Raw genomic sequence first — 15,559 nt, 5'->3', positions numbered from 1 at the left:
TGGATGCCAGAAAGTTTGTTGATGAGTTGAAGACTGAACTTAAGATCTCATTGAAACCAGCATCATGTTTCCTTGGACTTGGGATAAAACGCTTTGATGATGGTGCAACCAAGATAAGCCTATGCAAAAAAGATTCTGGAGCATTTCAGTTTTCAAGAGTGCAAACCTGTTTCAATACCAATTGTCAAGAAACGAGATACAGTGCCGATAGGGGAAAGTTAGACTTCTCTGCATTCTTACCTTCTACCTGTAAACAGTTGGAGCACTGATGTACCTGATGCTTGGAACGAGACCTGACCTGGCTTATAGTGTGAGCTTCCTGTCTCAAACTCTCGCCACAGCGTCAACAGAAGATGTAGTGCGACTAAAGCGAGTGCTAAGGTATTTAGCAGGCACATGTGACCTAGGCATAATCTATCGTCCAAAATTGTGCAGTGACATATTTGATTGCTACAGCGATGCAGACTTCGGAGGTTTCAACAAAACAGGACGGTCAACATCTGATGTACTTATTACACATGCAGATGGAGCTATCTCCTGGCTCAGCCAAAGACAGGTAGTGACTGCAACATCTACAACAGAAGCAGAGCTGGTAGCTGCAACAGAAGCTGTGAAGGAGATTGTCTGTGTAGACTTTAGAGGGATGAGAAAGCTGAGTGAAGTTCCAGTCCTTAAGGTTGACAATCTGGCAACAGTGAAACTCGCACACAACCCAGAGTTCCATCATCGCACTAAACATATGAAAATAGAGTATTTCTTTGTCCGAGAAAAGGTGTGGGAAGGAGAGTGAGGCATCCAACATATTTCAACTGAAGACCAATTAGTAGATATACTGACGAAGCCGCTGGCAAAACACACTGTTAGATATGTCATAAGATGGGTCTTTCATGTTGTGTTCCCTCTTGTTTTTTAATTAAACAAGGGAAGGTTACACTTCCATGTTTGTATTTAATTAAGTGGCAGACAAAAGGTGGCAGCACTTCTGCTCTAGTCTTTGGAGAGACAAGTAACAGAAACTAGGTCTTTGATGATCTGTCTTTGTGTGGCTGTACAATGTGAAATAAACAGTGTTCAGTGAAGTAGACAGATTCTTTTTAAACCTAAAACAAGTAAAAGCAACATGAATGTGATGTTTGATTACAAATATTCACTTTCCCGCATCACCACCAGCCAGTTGGATACATTTCTGCCAATGATGAAAAAGTATTCTGAAGCTGTCGCAGAAGTCGACACTGTTCCCGCAACCACAGTCTCACAGTTCTCTCAACGTCTTCATCAGAAGCATAATGATGTCCCCGCAGATCGCCTTTCATTATCGGCAACAGACGGAAGTCAGACGGTGTTAAATCTGGACTGTATGGAGGATGCCATACAGTGGTGCGATTCAGTCTCTCATGTGATGCTGAGGTGGCACGTGAAGTGTGGTGCATGTGAAGCAATAATGTAACCCACACATTCTTGTGAAATTCCGATTGTGCTTGCAATTTTTCTGCATGATACGACCATCGTCCTGGATCAGTCTATCAAAATTTTGCTTTTGAAACTCCGTGGTTGCTGTCGCAAGACATCAAACTGTCATGCAGGTCAGATGTTCCCACCTCAGCATCTTTAAACTTACTCGCCCAATGACGCATGGCACTCACATCAACACAATCGCCATAAATTGCTTTCATTCTCTGATGAATCACCTTTGGGGTGACACCTTCGCCTGTCAAGAATTCAATGACTGCAAGTTGCTTAAATCGCATTGACCGATCGTCTGCATAGGGTTCCATGATTCACACTGTAACAACACAACCGTTCACTGCTGAGGTTTCACGCCAACTGGAGCTGTAGAGAAAAGGCTGTGGAACAAGCCAGTACCTGCCGCACACAAATACTGTCAACTGTTGAAGTGTTATGAAGGTGGAGGCATTACTTTTCAGTCAACCCTCGTACATGACATGGTAGTCTGAGCTAGGTTTCCGATTAATAATTATATCTACAGTGTTACCTGAACTGTGTGTGCAGCTACACAGTAACTTACTATTACTCCTGAGCTTTTAAGTCTCTCTGTAAGAGTGCTTAGATCACAAATTTGTAGTCTTACTATTTTCTTGTAAATTGTTATACACTCTACTGTGATTCAGTTGTGAATAGTTTCCTTTACGCGAGCAATTGTGCATAGAGAAATGTCACAAGCACTCTTAGTATGGTCGGTAATACAGGTTGTCTGTACACCTCCCACCCCCTTGTCTCAAGTACTACTATCACGAATGATGTATGGTTAATTATGAAGGACTTATTGTTATTTTCATGTATTCTTTTTAATTTAATGTGATTATACATAAGCTTACGGAGGGCCAGTTATTTGATATGATAGTTTGATACACACACTGCCATCACTTCATATTGTACTTCATAAATAATATAGTACTGCATCTGTGTTCCTTGATATGATTAAATAACATCTAACTTCAGTATGTTTACTGACAGAGCTGCTTATTACATGAGTATTTCGTGCCTTCTACATATGTTTTGGTTTGTACACCGCTTTTTAATTAAGTTTGCATGGCATATATAAATCATGTGCCCCCTGTACATATATTTGTCATTTGGGTGATTTTTAAAAACTCTTTTGTTGAAAAACGCTTTGTTATTGTCATACATTTTTACAGACTTACAATAGAACTTTTTTTTACCTAACGTTATGTATTGTGCACATTCATGCTCTTTGTATGATCCTGGAACTGTTATCTTTCTCACTTCACATTTTACCTGTGTAGCTCACATGCAGTGTTTTGCTTTAGAAGTCGAAAATTGTATTCACTGTTTCATATATTTTCAATACGATGATGGTTAATCGTGTATGACGAAATGTGTGAATTCAGATGTGGTTGTAATTTTCTCGAAAGGAATGTCGATTTAGTAATCTTACTGGATCTCCTGTTCGGTTTCGATGCTGGTTTCCATTTGCTTCTGTTTCGCCATCTACACAAATGGTAAATGACAGTCACAAGTCATAATAAAAAGTAACCTCTCACTATAATTACCTATCTGAGAAAGGAATTATTAGTTTAAGAAGCCAGTGTGTTCTCAGTTAAATTTTTCTGTTACTGTCTTCATATGTCTTGCACGCACATTATTAGTCACATATATATTAAAAAGTTCGTGTAAAATTAGTTTTTCATGTCAGTTCACATTCTGATAACTTGAATTTCTAGTATCCACTTGCCGTTTTAAAAGTAATTAATGAAAATTGGAATTTGTGTGCTTGGAGGTGGTTTCCTTATCCAGACTTTCTCTCCAAAATATTTGTATTGCACAAATTTTCCTTAGTTTCAATTTGTACTATTAGTATTCGAAATTTGTTCCCTTTGAAAGGAAATATAATTACTTCAAATTGTCATCACTGAAGCTTTTAAACTCGTATTCGTTCTTGCAAGCACTGTAAAACGTGTTGCAAATATTTGTACCAATCAGAACTTCATTAAGTTCAGTTAGATGATGCAATGTCATGTTCTGCAATTCCAATATAGACGAAACGATATTTGTAGATAAACACTAAACGATGTAGAAAACTTTTATTGCCCTTCATGTAACTAACAGCTACTATTTACGTTATGTTTTCCATAATATGAAAATATTTAAGATGTTGTACCTCACTTGTGTAAAATTTTTCCTCAGCTAGATGTAAGTTGTCCTTTGTTACCTTTAAGGCAGTATATTATACCTTCTCTTATAAGTAAGTACATTACCGATTGACTGGTACATTGTCTTCGGTGTATCTTTGGCATATGTTAGAACAGCTAACTAGAATTTGACAATGTACGTTGTTGCTAGTAGACGAGTTGCGGTTTGCGCATCAGAGTGTGGGTCTGAAGTAAAAATTCAGAATTTAATTCATAAAATTGTCTACTGTTAACATTGTTAAATGCTCTTCTGTTGCTACTTGATACAAAGCATACTATTATGCATATATGGCCATAAATGTGGAGTGAATGTGTGTGCCACATCTTGTGGGACATCGTACATACTGTAAACATGTCTTTAAATAATGCCCAATAATGAAAACTGTAATTAAGATTGTCCTATTTGAGTTCTGTATACAGCATAAGTTGCATATTACTGTGTTGGTATAATCATTCCATAGGTGCTTTATAATAGCATGGTAGTATAAACTGGCCAATAGCACACTAAATCAGTTGTAAAGATAGCTTGCAACGTTTTCTTTTATGCAGTATTTCAGGACTGTGGACTCACATATAACAAATGATGAAACATAAGTTGTAGATAGAAAAATTGTTAGCCCAGATGGTGCAACTACAGTGTAGAACGTGTTGACAAGCCTGTAAATCTAATTTTTTAATTAGAAAAACCCTTACTCTGTAATTATTTGAGAAATTCCTGGGAACTTTAGAAAATGTTTTTACTCGGTTCTATAACCTATGCATTAAAGTGACAAAATATATTGTCTTGGTTGAAGTCAGTCGTTATCCAAACCTGCATGGGCTGTCATCATGACAATAAATTTCGCTATAAAGTGTTTCAATTGACAAAGACATACCAGCTCTAAAAGTCAGCTTTGTGCTGAACATGCAGTGTGTTACTGCTGAATGGTGCTTTCCTATAGCTACACATTGAATATATAAGTTAGTATTTTAGACAAAGATTCTAACATTTCAGTGGAACAATTTCAATTTTGTTATGAGGAATATTATCTTTTGTACCAGATCAAAAACAATGTGTAGTTATTTCCACTATTACTTAATGTGAGGAAGCTACTTCCATGTCAAGTAGCTTTAATTTTTAGCAAAGGAGTGACCCATGTGTAGCAGTTAAACATAGTTTTCAATGTCTCATTGAATGTTACTTGTAACAAGTTTCTGTGACGTGTCTGCACATCCTGAAAATTACATTTATTGAATAAGCACTGTTGTCAGTTACAGTTTATTTACATGGATTGTAGAGTGTACTGTTCTATTCTAAGAATACAAGAACCTTCCTTCTCTTTGTGTCAGTCTTAGATGATCTAGTACTATGACACTGCTTCCGCTCACTTGCAGACTTCTGTTTTCCTTTCCTGTCGGCCTCTCTTGGCCAACTCTTGATTTTTCGACCCCGACGGTATTAGGTTGCGAGGCCTGAGGGTGTCTTTCATTTTCTTTTTCTAATCTTGCATTACATGTGTTGAAGTCACCCCTGCTAGGAGTGCAAACCTGTAAGACAAAATGTGGTACTCCAAACTGTGGGTTATGTGACAATGCTGGTAATCTGTGCAACAATCTTAGTACTCACAAGCCCCAGATACGAAGGTTGATGAGATGGTGACAATAGGCCATAATGGGAGTGTAGACATTATTCGCCCTCGACTACTCTCATTGGAGAAAAATGTGACCTGCGGTTGGGGACATCTCTCTTCATCAAAACTGAAGTAGGTGAGACTTGTAAGCCACATAAAATGGTAACTGTTTCTGCTCTGTATCATCACCAAAAGAAGTAATTGGGAATAATGGGAACTGGGAACCCCATCTTGGAGCCATTGCTAAAGTGACAATCCTGGAGGGAGGCCAGCACTTACACACTGCACCGAGAGAAATGAACAAGGGAGGTTGGTGTTCCAAAATTACTGTGATGTTATGCACTGCGTTTGTCATTCCTGAGGGACAGAATTAAAGTAATGCTATTGGTGCTAAATGTGATGAGAAGACTGAAGTGAAAGTGACAAACCATTGTGGGGGACAGTTGCTGAATTGGAGGCACCAGTTTACTTCATCCCAAAACAGTTCAGTACACAGCCTCTCCAAAGATGCAGTGTTCCAGATTGTCAGTCACCCGAGACATAAGTCATATTTCTCCTAGTAGTGGTCACCAAATTCCAAATGACTATTAGTGCAGTCGTCTGTTTCTCAAGAAGATGGTTCTCTGCCTTTAACCGGAAGATGACATGTGCAGGAAGCTTAAGCGGCCTGAAGTTTGTTCATCTGCAGTCTTCTATTTGGGAGAAGGACATAAGCTGCCTGTATGCCAACATCGTTCCACAAGAGTTTAAACTGTGACAAATTAGCTCTACCTGCCAACCAGCCAGCACGTTTCTTACTGCCGTGTAATTGTTTCATCTTTTCAGGAACATCCAGTATAAGAGCCAAGAAACCAAGCTACAAACGACGATTGCCTGTGACTACATGCTGATACTGACATGCTTCCACATGTCACTCATAACACATCTCAGAATATTCAGCTGAATGCAGTCTTACATACCAGTGGACTACTGCTTTCGTCTAGCGTGGAAGCACAGCTTAGAATTAATATAGTGAGAGATTAGTTTTAGATGACCCATACCGATGTCCACAGGCGAATCAGCAAGATGTAGTACTGTGGGTGTTCCATGAAAGGTCAAAGAACAGTGGTAGCTCTATGGATGGCTGTTCCGAAGTTGGCCTGACTCTGGATTTAATCAGCATATTCCTTTAGGGAGACAGGATAACCAGAAGAGTGCAATGTGTTGCGTGGCACAAGAAACTACCACATGTTTTCCAAGATCTGTGTAGACTTCGCAATGAACTACATTAACAAAAAGACCATCCAGAATTTTGGATGCGAGGTAACACGGTGCAAAGAAACAGGTTATCATAAGTAAACTGTGTCCAATTCACTTCCATTAACCGATCTTCAGTGCAATATCAGCCACAGTTACCACAGGTGGTGTGATGTATTGCTATGACATCAGTCGTGACCAGGAGGATGACACAAATGTCTCATGAGAAGGGGCAGTTTTACTGGAAAAAACTGTGGATTCAGTTTCACTTACATTCTTCACAAGCCATTTATGTATGCGCTTTTCCTGCAGCTTTGCTGTTTCCTTTTTCTTATCGATTGTATTTAATCATAGAATATTGTGTACATAAATGTTACCTGAGCATTATTCTCTGCCTCTGTTCTGCAACAATTGTGCAGCAGATAGCCTGTGGAAGACCCCCAACTGACACAGGTGATGAAATGTGTATTAGACTAAAATGCAGGCAATAGATTTACCGTCTCAAGTACGAGAACTTTTGTTGTATGTAATGTGTGTATTGTATGTATATCAATATTGAAATGAATGCACTGGGTATGAGGTAAATCGGCAGCTATAACGTAACAATACCTATGAATATTTTGCAGATAATAGGTGGCAGAATGCCACGATTTTCGAATTAAATGTACCGAAAGTAATTGAGCACTATTTTGGCAATTTGCTTTCATAGTCAGAAACTCTAAACCAGTTTGTTGCTCATCTCATGTTCAGTGCTCAGAAATACATAAAATTTAGTTGTATTTGGTAGTGAACCCCACTGAAGCACACAAAGCTGTTAAAATTTTTGTTACTGTGCAGCTCCCCGGTGTGGTCATTTCACACCAAAATGAATTTTATGCAATCTGTGCAGAAGAACTTTGATTTTTGTGTGTATGCATTCTGGTACTATGTTTTCAATTGTCATATTTGTGAGGCCAGTGATAGGCTTCACAGATAATAAAGCTAGTCGAATAATGACGTTTCTTTAATGCAGTAATTTATATGACTGCAGAGCTCCTAAGCAATACTTACTTATAACGTGAAAATTAAGAGACTTGTATAAAATTCTGTCATTGCAGTTACGTGCTAAGTTTTTTAATGACAGTAATTGTATCCCGGAATTGAAACTTAATCTGCTGTAATGCACTTGTTAGTTGTGGCACTATAGTCAAGCGACTTGCTATAGTACTGCCAAGCTATACAAGTTGTAGTTTCGTGTTAATACCTAAGTTACATTGATGTATACTGAGAACCACTTTTGATAAATTGAGTCCCGCATCTCGTGGTCGTGCGGTAGCGTTCTCGCTTCCCACGCCCGGGTTCCCGGGTTCGATTCCCGGCGGGGTCAGGGATTTTCTCTGCCTCGTGATGGCTGGGTGTTGTGTGCTGTCCTTAGGTTAGTTAGGTTTAAGTAGTTCTAAGTTGTAGGGGACTTATGACCACAGCAGTTGAGTCCCATAGTGCTCAGAGCCATTTTGATAAATTGAGACTGATAATTTGGCTGGAGGTGATGCGAACTGACTTGGTCTCCTCGCCACCCCAAGCAAGATAAAGTCTACAGTTTGCTCTCGCTATTGTCCCCTGTGTGCAGGGTGTTCCACAATTCCTAACACAGGCCTTCGCAGGTTGTAGAGGAGACTTCGTACATTCCTGGACATGAGCTCCTTATCAAAACTTCATTTACTGAGCATCTCCAAGCCTGTGACAGGAATCGTGAAATACCCTGCATTTATTAGTGATGGGATTGATGACAAATGTTTTGCATAGATGTCTGAGCCTAAGTAATACAGTGTCTTGTATATCTAGTTTTGAAACACCTGCTACTATGTAGCAAGTGGAAGTACGTGCAATTATTACACATAAAATTACGAGGTTAACGTCTAATCCATCTGTTTCTTCCAATGTTGTCAGTTGGGTTCTTTGGATGTTTGTTGTTCCTTGGAAGTTTGATGTTTGTTAAAGAAGACTGAAGCAAAGCTTGTTAGTTTTTCGACGAACAACTGAGTGCAATAATAGAAATACATTGTTAATCTGTGATGCCCATATAATTGTCTGTTCAGGTTTCACTGTAGAAATATTACCGAAGTCTGTAAAATTTATAGCTAACTGAATTAAACCATTAACTTTACGGATTATGGATGTGAACAAAACATAGTTTCTTCATAGTAGTATTCACACTCGGATGTTTATGAACGAGGTAACGTATTATGCAAATATTGGTTTCCAAGATACTTCAATTCTCTTACAAATAACAAAGTAGTTTGTTTAAAGTTACTACTAAGGTGGCGTATGTAATTTCGAATGCAAACGTTCTACTGCAGTGGTATTACCATGATTGTGTAATGTATTTGAAAATTCTGTACCAGTAAATGCTGATTGTCTAAAGATTTCCACACATGTGAGTATCTGACTCATTGCTCTGTAAATTGTGTTAATTGACTTGAAGCATGTAATCAAGAAAAAGTTCAGGAAAGGTTTGAAGTTGAACGTAAAGTTTGATGGAAGTCGGTAAGCGCTCTTTGGCCAACACAGGATGGATGAAGTCCAGGTATACGCACACAATCTACGCAGAGTCGAAAAGCACTCGGTTCCTCAAGTTCCTAACGATTTTTCTTATTCCCTTGAACTTCCACTATACTGCGCATCTTAATGAGTAAATTCTGGCACTCTAAATTTCTGAATTTGGCAAACCGGTGAAATAATAATTGTAAGATTTTTGTTGTCCTTGGAAGCTGTGACGTAGGCAACCTGAAACCGGTAACAGGCTCTGGGATGGTTTAGTGTCACTATCTTACTGGGACATGGAAGGCAGAATTGAATACCAGTTACTGGAACAGTTATTACAATCGTTGGAGCGAAAGTATTCACATAAGAATGCAAAGTTAGGTTTACAGTATATAGACTGCCTGCATAGTGACTCTCATATATTTTCTTGAGTTAATGTCACTGTGTTTTCACTTGTGTTACTTCCATGTTCTTATAACACCAGCTACTGGCTACATATGTTTCCACCCTAGATATATGTATTCATGTAAGAGGGTGTCTCCTCTACGCAATGTTTTAGTAGTACACCAGCAGTGTAAAAATACTCTCCTGAGCACAAAAAGATGAATATGTTCCTCTGTAGAACAATGACAGAAAAGTGGGAATCAGCAGCTCAATCTCATTCTGCTTTCTTCACCAAAACTTTGGTATATGAACGTACGCTGTTGTAACGAGGAACATTCTGCATCCTTTCACCCAATCTCTTTACAGTTAAGTATCGCTACTCCGCTAGAACAGGGAAAAAAACGTGACTATAGCGGATGTGGAAACAGGAAATCTCCCCCCCCCCCCTCACGCATGAAAATGGCGACGATGACGGGAGAACATCTAGGCTGCACTGACTCACTCGCTGCAGCTATCTCCACTTTTATCTCTACCACTGCCACTGATGCCTCTGTTCCAGTGTCTCCCTGCGAATATGTTCTTCCTTAATTCACTTCTATGCAGTCACACCCAATGGACAGCATGTGGCTAAAAGGTGCCCTCTCCATTGTGCCCAGTCGATACTCCACATGTCTCAGCGATATAGTATTGTGGGTAGGCTCAGTGTATTGTATATTTGAATCCTGAACGGTCTTGACACAGTTGACAGTTGTATTGGGCTGTAGGAGGATTTGTTTCCTGAATGGGAAGAGTTCCCACTGAGAAACTCTGGCTTCTGTGGTATATGCTGTCATAGATCTTCGTGAAATCGACAAATTCTATAGTTCCTTACTGTGTCTTCTGTTTCTCAGCGAATTGTCAGAGAACGGAGATACTGTTCAACGCCCTGGCTGGAAACCTCCCTGAATTCACCAATTACTGTCAAGAGTTCAGTTCTTTATAGGAGGCAGTTAGACAGGACCACTTACCTTCACTAATCGAGGTCACTCATAGATAACACACAAATTTATCACCCTCGTTTATGGACTGGATAGATCAGCAGCGTTTTCCTTTCTGGTATATCTTCTTTGGTCCTTCAAATTACCTGCTGGTGTGGTCTGCTGCAAGTTTCTCACCTCCTGTCAGGATCATCTTGACGTGTATTCCGTTTCCACCTGGGCTTTCCTCCTTAAGCTATTTGATTTGTTAGCGTACCATCCTATGTGTGGGGGGTGGGGGGGGTGGGGGTGTTCGGACACAGAAGTGGTCAGACTTGAAAAAGAACTGTACTTCGGCTTCATCAGTTGGAGGCGGTAGAAGTACTCCTTCCATCTTCTGGCGATTTTACTCTATTTGCACCGATTTTTTACTTTGTAGCCCGTGACCCTCCAATAAAACCCTTCACCGTTAAAAACATTACTGTGACCTTGTTTGCTCTAGTGTGTTTCTGCCTCCACGGTGATGTCTTTCACATACTTCCTCTTTGTTCTTGTCATAGTTGATAGGGTAGCTCTTCAAACCACCTCAAATCGTGCTTAATCCCGCACAAAATTTGTCTCGAGCAACCATCTTCTCATGGTTTTGTCTCTTACAAGCTTTAATGCCCTCTGAACAATCATTGCACACAAATGTCTGGTCACGTTATTGGGAAACGTTCTGTTGCTGGCTTAGCTGGTGACGTCAGGGAGAAGTAGTAAGATGAAGCTATGTGTGTTATTGGAGCGTTAGCCGAAGTCGCGAGGTTTTTACGTTCTTTTTCTGCAAACATTTTAGCTACTTAGTGATAAAAAACTGGCCGGCCGGTGTGGCCGTGCGGTTCTAGGCGCTTCAGTCTGGAACCGCGTGACCGCTACGGTCGCAGGTTCGAATCCTGCCTCGGGCATGGATGTGAGTGATGTCCTTAGGTTAGTTAGGTTTAAGTAGTTCTAAGTTCTAGGGGACTGATGACCTTAGAAGTTAAGTCCCATAGTGCTCAGAGCCATTTCTTGATGGAAAACTTAATTACAACTTCTAAGTAATAGAAACAAAATTGTGAACGCTGATAATGGAAGCATTGTGAAAGTGGATGCTTTTGGTCCACCCACTTACAGTGGCGATATGTACAACTAAGAGATACTATTTTCCCTGCTCCCTGCAGTATCATTAAACTCGCTCAAAACTAAGTAACTGTGAAATTTTAGCAAATCGGTACGTATATTATAACTACATCGTCGACTGTCATGTGCTACTATCCAAAACACAAAACTACTATTCTAGGCAAAACGTACAGCTGATTTCCCCTTCAGAACACCCTTACCAGTGGTGGTGCATCCAGCGAACACTCGGTGGCGCAAAGGATAGTGCACCTGACTGCAAAAATAGGGTCACATTTTCGAATTTAGAACAGGTCACATATTTTTAACAGCTTTACACGAAATACGGAAACAGCGTTATCAAGAACTGATTGTAGTAGTTCTTTAGATTGTGGGATATATATAGCTGCAAATTAGTCAGAGAAATGCACAACGGAGGATACATGCATTTACTTCGCGAACAAACAGTTGAGTTTTCTGCAAAGCGTTGCTGGTAGTGAAGATCTCCATACGTCCACAATAAGAGGTATCGGCCGATGAGCCTCTAAAACTTGCGGACACAAACTTCAGGACTGTATAGTTTGAGAATGTAAAGTAACGTTAGCGTCTGAAGCGGATTTAATTCATCTTTATGTGCGATGACGAAATTACAAAAGTTTAAACAACGAGCACCCTAACTGGATAGTACGAAGATAAAAACTTTATTTCCAATAAACTAGAAAATGTCTATATGAACGTAATGTGTGTGAACAGCGATTGCAAATGTAAGCGTACGTAAACGGCAAGGAAAAAACTATATTCTGCTCGTGCTCGGTGTGGTGAAGCTCTGGAATTGTGATACGGTTCTGATACGTGAGCCGAATCGTTTCACAAATCAAAATGTTCGTTCGGGCTAGCTTCGAACCAGCGGTCTGCGAAACTCACTTTTTAAAATTAGATGGTGTACCGCCCTAACAATTGAGCTACCGAATAATTGAGGTGTAGTTCGGTAAAACGATAATTTTCATTAGAAGTTTAATCTCGTTCAATGACGCCATCCTTTGTTGTGACAATGGGGAGTATATGTCGGAGATGCGTTAACTTCATAGTCAACGCATTTGCAGTTACTTTAGTAAACTTGTGCGTCGCCATGTTGGCAATTTGGCGGTACAGTGCAACCACATTTTACGCAACTTGTTCTCTGAAGCCCTGAAAAAGTCTGTTACTCCTCACCATTTGTAACCCATTTTCTGAAACGTCAATTCCAGAACGAGACGTCACCCCGCATATGCATTAGAGGCTGATGGTGCAGCGAGCTAGCCAGTGACGTCACAGGCATCACATGACTCGAGTGTTTTTGTGGGCTGTTACAAAAAATTCTGAGACTTAAGAGGAAAGAAAGCATGTTAGTAGCATAAAATGTCAATCATTCAAGGCGATTTGCCGAAATCGGCTAAATATCCTATTCTCTGGCATATTCATAAAAATATGTTCACTAACAGTGCTACAAATACACGGACGTTGGTTGCGCGTCCGTCTTAACAAATGCTGGCAACTTGCCATGTTCCACGTAAAAGTCGGTACGGGTTGTTATCGTCCAACTTTTCTGAAATTTTATTTCTATTGTTTTGTCATTGTACATACAAATCAAGAGGCTACGCGTTAAAAAAAAAACGACATGAATCTCTTCGGACACCCTAATAGACAGTTTCAGCAGAGTTGTAACTAACCGGTTACTACGGGTTATTACGTTATTATTGGGAATGTAAAGTAAATGCTTATTGCTTGTGAAGTTAACTTGAGAAGATTAGGGTCGCCACCGACTCTAACCATTCAACTAATCGAAGGTATGGTAGTCGGAAAATAAATTAATTGGATCACAGACCAAAAACTCGCAAAAATGCATACGTTGTGAGGTCGCTCATAGCGGATACGATGTAATTAATAGTATTGCCCGTGCACTGTTCACGACAATCAAACATTTAAAATAAAACAGAAAATGCATGAACACTGCATAAGATCAGCTTCCAGCAACACATCTGAAAATAAGACTTAACAAAAAGAATTTGTTACGAAATACAAGGGGAGACTAATCACTGGACCTGTGCATAAGGAAACTCATTGGATGTGCTAACGGGAAAGCTACGAGGTGAGTGGCTTAGGTGCAAAAACGTAATCTCGGAACACACGAGAAAATTGTAGATAAAATCATTTATTCCTAAGATAAGGATGTGAGGCATGTACACGATTCCTGATAACACATGGTTTGTGGAGACACAATTTCTAGGTATAGTGCCAAATTCCAACAATATCACATCACACAATCATGTTAACATTATCTAAAACATGCGATCGGATAGTTAGTGATGCCGGTAGCCCAACAACTATAATGTTCTACCACGTGGTTGGCTCCCCACGGACGAAAGACACATAAAGCAAGGAAAATTTACGAGAAGGCAAAGCTCTAAATATTTAGAAAGGTGAAAGCTTATGCAGGCACAGCTGAAGACAGACATTCATACAGAAGCGAGTGCTCACTTCTTATCCACACCTTTGCGTGGCGCTCTTCCGGCGGATCCAAGTCTGCTACAGAAATTTGCTAAAAGAAAAATCTGCCCAAGTTTTGCATTCCTTGCTGCGACAAGGCAAAGCAATCTTCCAGATTTGAAAAGAGAGACCAAAAGCTAACAGCTCTCCCCTCGCCAAGTAACAGCGCGCCACGCGGTCAGTCTTAACTCACCCTTCTCCGACTGGAGCACAGCTGTGGACGCTTCCCGTACCGGCGGCAGACTGCCCCCTTTTTCCTCTCCAGCCTCCTCCACGCTCCGCGTGGACCGGAAAGCCCAAAGAAGCCATTTCCGCCACCAACCTAACGCAGGTGGATTTCTCACAAGTAGCGCAAACCTCTTTGCCTACTTGACCACTACGAGAGTTGGCTATTCTGTACAACTGCTGCTGAATCTGTAAGACTATCGCAGACTTTCTGCAGCAGACTACGCCACCGTGTAGCAACGTGACACACAACCACATTCATTCAATCGTGCCACTATGAGAGTAAAGAGAAAAGAGAAACAAGGAAAAGAAAGAGAAATACTTGTGAAATTGGGCTACCGGACTAATGAAAGGTGGCTACAGGACCCTTTCAGAGTCTACAACCGTCTTGCTATTTATGCCGTCCCATTACAACTGCATAATTCTCATACAAACATTACAGTACCCTAAAGGCGTTGCTCAAATGAAGGCCTAAAGTAAACATAATCTGAGAACCATGGTCAACTTTGTAAACCAATTGTTACTTAAGAGTTCTGTCTTAGGCCTACTGCAAGTTGAAAAGCTCTTCAAAACAGGCGCCTTTCGCTTTTATTGGCAGAGCATAAAAATTGGAAATATTGTAACTAAGATATATTTTTCGTTCTTTCAGTATGACTGTTTTCCTTCAAAATAACTCATTCTAGACGTTTCTGTGAACGTTGTGTGTACCTTTGTCTATGTTTTGATGACAGCTGCTTCTCTTTCATATTAGCCGATCCAGTTTCCTCCACTTGTTTGTTGTGGAGATGGTTTTTCGGACATCGCGCATAGTTTCCATTAACACCAGACTACGTGATTTGGAACTTTGTCACAGCTTACAAAGTCTGTGTGGATGTTCATCTTCAGCAATCAATTCATTGTCTTTTCATTTGCATTCCTCTGGTTTAGGGATAGTGCCAGTGACAGCGTTCTTAAAAAATGTTTGAAAGTGTGTAAAGTTAGACGTGTTGCCTACTTCAGTTCCACATTTCTGGAGTGTTCCATAGGTTATACTCCTGTTTAGTCAATGACCTTTCAGTATTCAGTGCTCTTAAGGCACAAAACAGAAATAACTGTTCGTTATTTATTGTATATAATTTGCAGTTGGTGGACCTAAGTAAATACGCTCTGGTTCCAATAGTTACAGAAACGGCAGTAAGACTCGGGGACACACAGTTCTGATACTCCGGCTCACGGCAACGGCGTCTCAAGACGCACGCTGTTGACCACTTCTGGCGTGTATTCTGTTTCCACCTGGGCTTTCCTTCTTAAGCTA

The 15,559-nt window shown here is 40.2% G+C and overlaps 1 protein-coding gene across 1 annotated transcript; it reads left to right on the top strand.

Moving 5' to 3' along the window:
• The first annotated feature begins 268 nt into the window (after window positions 1–268).
• On the top strand, window positions 269–790 carry LOC126215004 (uncharacterized). Its single transcript, XM_049941630.1, has one exon. The coding sequence runs from the start codon at window positions 269–271 to the stop codon at window positions 788–790; it is 522 nt and encodes a 173-aa protein (XP_049797587.1).
• The last annotated feature ends 14,769 nt before the right edge of the window (window positions 791–15,559 follow it).

Source organism: Schistocerca nitens, chromosome 12, assembly GCF_023898315.1.
Source record: "Schistocerca nitens isolate TAMUIC-IGC-003100 chromosome 12, iqSchNite1.1, whole genome shotgun sequence".
Lineage (NCBI taxonomy): Eukaryota > Metazoa > Arthropoda > Insecta > Orthoptera > Acrididae > Schistocerca > Schistocerca nitens.
This window is presented reverse-complemented; position numbering and strand designations above follow the sequence as displayed.